The 6,514-nt window shown below is 30.1% G+C and overlaps 1 protein-coding gene across 1 annotated transcript; it reads right to left on the bottom strand.

Moving 5' to 3' along the window:
* Positions 1–1,781: 1,781 nt before the first annotated feature.
* On the bottom strand, positions 1,782–5,652 carry LOC136986685 (uncharacterized). Its single transcript, XM_067284262.1, has 5 exons — positions 5,111–5,652; positions 4,235–4,419; positions 3,409–3,970; positions 2,696–2,757; positions 1,782–2,104 (listed from the first exon to the last, which is right to left on the bottom strand). Exons 1-5 carry the CDS (start codon positions 5,586–5,588, stop codon positions 2,018–2,020), a joined length of 1,374 nt encoding a protein of 457 aa, XP_067140363.1. The 5' UTR covers positions 5,589–5,652; the 3' UTR covers positions 1,782–2,017.
* Between the last annotated feature and the right edge of the window lie 862 nt (positions 5,653–6,514).

Genomic DNA, 6,514 nt, shown 5'->3' with positions numbered 1-6,514 from the left:
ATTCTTTAAATTAAGTAAATTTTATGGGAAATTTTTTGATTTATCTAAATTACGTAGCGAATCGCAATATTTATATTCGTATCCGGACTATATTGACAAGTAATTCTTAAACATAAAACATATTATAATTAATGTCGATCAGAACAAAGACGTACTAAAAGAATTATATGATTTAATATCATTAATATTTACGGTACAGTCTACCGGTGGGTCTGCTGAGCGCAGTTTTTCGACCACGAAGCAAATTCATAAATTCATACATTGGCCAGGAACACTCACTCGGTCGGAGGGAAAATTGTCGTCGCTAGCGTTGCTTTCGATAGAAAAAGAGCTTTTAAATACGTTGATGGAGTCGACGACCAGCGACTTTTATGATAAAGTAATCAACGACTTGGCGGAAAAAATCGCCGAATAGAGTTAGTTTATAAAAAATTAAAAAAACAAGTTTTTCTATCATTGTTTGTATCATATCAATTTGTATTATGTATGTATTATTTGTATTTTAGAACTAAAATACAAAAATTGTTCATTTTTGTCATTTCCAGTATTTGTTTAAAACTTTTATGGAAATGTCATGTACCGGACAGGTCTGACCCGTCACGAAAGACGCGAAAAAACGGTTAATTTAGAGAAAAATTTATTAGTTTAAAAAACATAGGTAAAAGTCGTTTGTAGTCGGACACCCATTGTTTATATCAAACTGCCAGGCAGAAACCATAAATCGCGGAAGGAAGTCGTCCTATGATCGGTGGAAGATCGAATTCGTCTTCGATTTTGACTTTTTTCCCGCTCCAGGTAAGAGTCTCGTTACGTTTAGTAACCAGGGACCAACCACTCAGGAAGCGTGATTGAGGGAGAACGACCAATCAAATGGACGAAAGAAAGGAGATTGATATAATCCCCGACAATCGAGGACACCTGGCACTCGGTTAACGTTCCATAACCAAAACGCGGTGTGTCGACGCGCAAAAAATAAAAAAAAAAAAAAAAAATACAATTTCTCGTCTATTGTGCCAACCTGTAACCCGTGCCACTTCGGACTTAGACCGTTAGACCGTGTCCCCGACGCCAACAGAGGAAGTCTCCCCGTGCCCTACAGACTTGTCAACGCCACTGTCGATGGACCACCTTCGATCGACCATCGAAGAACCACAATGACGCCCAGGATGTCCGAACGGCTGACTGTCCTAAAGCAAACTATTTTGTACATAGTATATGTTTATTTTATGTTTTTTTTTTGTCGGTTTTTGTCAGGTACGTCTCTTCCGCCACCACGCACGTACGAATGGATCCTAGGCCATCACTGACGCGCAATTAACTGATTGCCCCTGGAAGTCGGCTTCTTACAGAAACACAGCTTCCCTATCATCAAATGTCACGGCACGCCACTGATGTTGTATTAACTATTACCGGTAAATACGACACAAAAGTCAATGCAAATAATTAATATAACGATTATTCAATATTTACAGTGAACATTGCAAGAAGTCTTGTTCAAATTTTCTGAATTACCTGTGTTAAATGTATTGTGTTCGTTAAGTATTAAGTATAGTATATTGTTATTTATATACAGGAATTAAACGATTCGGCACAATCAATAAAAGGAAACACTTGAAATAATTTTTATTAATAATTTATATCAATACAAATGTTTCAGTTTTTAAATAATAAATTTTAAGAATAAATATATTAACAAAAACCGAATATTGTAATATATAACAAAATATATTAACAAACGAATGTAAAGGCGTTGAATCAACTTCAAGTTGGTAAATGAAAACGGAAGATGGCTCGATCTTGCAACGATGTAAAGAGTGTTTAAAACGGTTCAGAGGAAGAAAATGCTTCATCTTGTTAAATTTTGTGTTTATATTTTTAATTTTAAAACATCCGAACTTTGCATTTTATTCCTTTGATTCTTTTCTGGTGAAAACGTCGCTGTCACCAAATCTCTGTTACGTAAATAATACTCAACGCCATTTTATGCAAAACCGCATCTTCCAATGAGCAACGAAGCTTACTTTTTTGATTTTGTACAAGAAAAAAGCAAACTTGAAAGTCTGCGAAAGTAATATAAAAAGAGACTCGCACAGTTTGTCTCTTCCTGAAAAAATAGAAAAACATTTCATTAATCGAAATATTAAAAATATTTCATAGAATTATAAAAAAATTTATAATTATTTAAATATCAGTGTACTTTCTCTTAGCGAAAAAACATAAATAAATGAAAAACCTAGTTATTTATTGAAATTCTGTTGTTGTATATTGTTAAAAATACATGAAATGATGCCATAAACATTACATAAATGAATTTCATGACTTAAAAATTTGAGATAAAGAAAGACTTTATATATAAGAAAAGTAGTAAATAAATATAAAAATTGTATTTAATTTTTAAACGATTTTAATCGTTCTTAAATAAAAATGATTTTTAAAATCATAATTAAAATCATCAACACCAATATGTGATATACTCACTTTAAACTCTCCATTTTTACATAATATAATATTGTTACATTTGTAATTTTTAATAAAACAGAGTGTTTTCAATGTGAATAAATAGAATATTATTTTTTAAATTTTGAAAAAAATTAATTAAAAATGAAAATCATAAAATTAATATGTGATCGTGAGAGAGAGTTTAGAATGAAATGAAGATCTGTTCATTAAACTAAAGTGAAAGATATTTTCTAACCTCTTTCTTAGATTTTGCAGATAATTCCTCTTCTGGTAAACTTGAATAATCAACATCCATAACTGAAAATCAGATGATATTGTAAATTAAGCATACTTGTTGTATGTTTCTCTTAATAAAAATTATGGTTAATGTTACCTATGGTTCCAAAATGGCGGCTCGTCTCTGATTCTAGCAAATAGAAGAAAGGAAACACGTTTTAACCTAACCTAACCTATTCTAATAAATTACCATAATTATTACCAACCAAATTATTAGAATAGGTTAGGTTAGGTTAGAACGTGCGTCCCCACTGTTTTCCTTCTTCTATTTGCTAGAATCAGAGACGAACCGCCATTTTGGAACCATAAGTAACATTAACCAAAATTATTAATTATAAATTCAATAACAAACAATAATATACTATAGCAGAATGAATACGCTTCTCAGACATCCAGTTACATTACCCGTCACAATATCCAAATTATTTTAAAATATGATAAAAAGACTAAAGATACGCAATTAATTGTATGTTTAATTATTTATTAAAATTACTTCATAATTACTTAAATACCTTTGGAACTACGAATATTATCTAATCATTATGTAAACATTTTTTATGCAAATGAATTTAAAACTTTTATAACTGTTTAATTATGAAAAAAATCTGAAAGATATTGAATTATAAAGATAGTCTCATACATAACTTTAACTATTTATCGATATGATCTTACCTTTATCAACTTCAATTGCTCCTCCAGCATAATTCTTATCAAGTTGTAAATCTTTTATAGTGTCAAAATTAGATTGTAATATTTCTTTGTTTACTTCATTTCGATTTCCTTCTTCCTCAAATCCGTTACTAAATGTATTCGAACGATGAAACTCGTCAGAAACTTTTGGCGTTTCATTGATTGATAAATTTGAGGTGCATGGTTTATCATCTAGAGAAGTCAATGGTTGACTTTTTTCTACTAATTCAGATATGTTTGCAACATACTTTTCTTCAGCAATTATTGATTCGTTGTTTTCAATGTGACATTGGTTCAATAAATCAGTTCCGCCGATGTTGACATCACACTTTTCATAATCAATAATAGTATCGGAATGAATGCTACCATCACTTTTTGATCCATCCTCTCCAGATTCAGGTTCCTCTTCTTCATAAATTACTTCCGAAACCAATGAATAGCGCTCGAGTTGGCTAAAATCTCTAAGCAAAGGCCGTATTTTATACTCTTCGTAAACATCCGATGTGATTTCTTCTGGAGATAGTTCTATCTCTTGATTAGATTTCTGAAAATTAAAATTTTAAAATATTTATTAAGTATTGAACTTAATAAATTTGTTCTCACCTAAAATGAGATGAATTACTGCTAAATATAATCTATAACCGAAATATTGCATCAATTTAAAAAACTAAACAATATGAAATGAATTTATGTGAATTGTAATTAATGCGTTTTAATATAAGAAAGTCGTATTTATCAATAATCATCTTTCAAACGACACAAATATTAAGAAACTTGTCTGAAATTATTTTATTAAATTTATACTTACATCAGAAGATTCTACTGTATCATCAGATTCATCAAAAATATCGGAAAATGTAGTGTTTTTATCTATACATTTCCTGACATCTGGTTCATTGTCATCCAGAATGTCTTTTTCTGAATTAAGGACTGGATAAATATTTTGTTTTAAATTACTTTCCGAAATTCCACTTGCATCAGCCGATTCAGAAACTAAAGTATAAAAAAACAAAAAAATCAAAAATTCACTTCAGGACAACACATTATTACAATAGAAATTGGCGTAAAGAGGAAAAAAAAACTATCAAATTATTAGTGAAAAAGAAATTTTTCAGGTTTATTTGAGCATATTCATTTAATTATATGGTTTTTTCCTATTTATAACTTTATATCAAACTTTAAAAATTCATATATATATTGTTATAAACGTTAACGACAATAATTAATTTTTCTTTTAACAATTCCTCGAAATTGAATTATGATTGGAAAGGCACGAAAGTTATCAATATATTACTAATGTACTGTATATAAATTGTTGTATTAAGTGTGAAGTATTAAAACTGAAAAGTCAACTGTCAGTTTCAAAAGTCAGTTTGGCTGCAAAGTCAACAATAGATTTGAATAACCAGGAACAGGAAGATTTATCGCCTTTTTATTTTCTGAATCCATTTTTAATTATTTGTATAGATTTATCTACGCTTTGTAATTAAAATTTAATTATACAGATTATGACTACCGCTGTTATAACCTACACTCCGAGGCATGGGCTTCGGAGATAAACTATTTACATTCTTCCTGCCATTGGTCTTTTCAGCAGTTTCATAAAATATGACTGTTCGTGTAACTGTACTTATGTTAGCATTAATATAATTGAGATTTTTATTCCAATATTGATAAAATTTACCATTACGAGGCATATGATTCGGATCTAATAAAAAGTTGCCCGTTTGTAATAACAGATTCGAGTCTTGTCCTTCTCTTGAGGTATTCTGGGCAGAAGACTCACTATCAGGAATCTGTGCTTTTTGCTGATATTCAATTACTTCAATTGGCGGCTCAAATTCAGATAATTCTTGCTGCGGTCTTTGCTGCAGCTGTTGCACTGGCTGCTCATAATACATTCCTGGTTGAGATACACGAACAACCATTTCTGCAGGTTGCCAATAGCCAGTCATATTAGGAGGTGGTCCATAATTAATTATATTAGGATTTGGTCCGTAACCAATCATATGTGGCGATGGTCCATATCCAATAATATTAGGATTTGGTCCGTAACCAATCATATGTGGCGAGGGACCATACCCAATCATATGAGGAGGGAGCCCATATGCAATCATTCCAGGGGACTGAAACTCCTGTCTCATTGGTCCTTGTTGATACATTTGAAATGCATTCTGAAATATGAAGCATGGAATTGATAAATAATAAAAAATAAGTTAGCCTATTAGTAATGCCTATAATTAGAATATTATAGATAGGTAAATTAACCTGTATATTATAATTTAAGGAATCGCCACTGGTTCTCAAATGTTTGTATTATTAATGGTAATAATATAATAGGTCAATATGAATTCAAGTTTACCTACTCCAACATAAATATAATTTGTGTAAAGTAACTCAGAAAATTTTAATGTATTATAATTGAGTGTAAATATAAATTATGATAATTTGTCATTGATAACTTCAATATGAAGCTTTACATTACATAAATAAAGAAGATAGATGTATAATTTGTCAGTTGCTGACGGTCTACAACCGTCGATTGTTTTTACAATCGAATTGTACTATTCTAATTGGTTTTCATTTTTGGTGTTTTATTTAATTAATTTGTGGACTAATTGTATACACAATGCACTGTATTATATGTAATATTTTTCAGTCTGTAAACTGCGTGTTTTTTACATATTACTATTTGTCTAATCTTCAATGGTCCAATGCGAGATCTGAGTATTTGAAATGCATTCCCAATATCAATTAACTTCAAACTACATTTGAATATTTTGGTTTGGTACTTTAGTGACCGTATTCTTTCTCGTGATGCGATAAACCCTTTTAATTACAGCCGTAACTAATAGTCTAACTGTTTAATCTATAGATAACTTTGGGCTAGAAGTGTATCTAATTTAATTAATAACAATTTTTGACATTATTAACTGTAAATAAACTAAGAACATTTGTCATTTTAATAATTTAAATATTAATTAATCATTCATCTTACAAACAAAAATAGAATTATGATAATATTCAATAAGATACTTTACAATAAGATACTTTTCATAATATAATGTGAACTGTTACACTCACCTGA

Source organism: Centruroides vittatus, unplaced genomic scaffold (assembly GCF_030686945.1).
Source record: "Centruroides vittatus isolate TY-2023 unplaced genomic scaffold, ASM3068694v2 scaffold_1167, whole genome shotgun sequence".
Classification (NCBI taxonomy): domain Eukaryota; kingdom Metazoa; phylum Arthropoda; class Arachnida; order Scorpiones; family Buthidae; genus Centruroides; species Centruroides vittatus.
Note: the sequence above shows the minus strand (reverse complement) of the source record. Positions and strands in the feature narration are given on the sequence as shown.

Coding starts and splice junctions, on each gene's coding strand:
- LOC136986685 (XM_067284262.1), bottom strand. CDS start 5,588: ATGTATCAACAAGGACCAATGAGACAGGAGTTTCAGTCCCCTGGAATG. Junction 4,420..5,110: donor GAATCATATGCCTCGTAATG/GTAAATTTTATC, acceptor TTTATACTTTAG/TTTCTGAATCGGCTGATGCA. Junction 2,758..3,408: donor AGCAATTGAAGTTGATAAAG/GTAAGATCATAT, acceptor TCTGATTTTCAG/TTATGGATGTTGATTATTCA.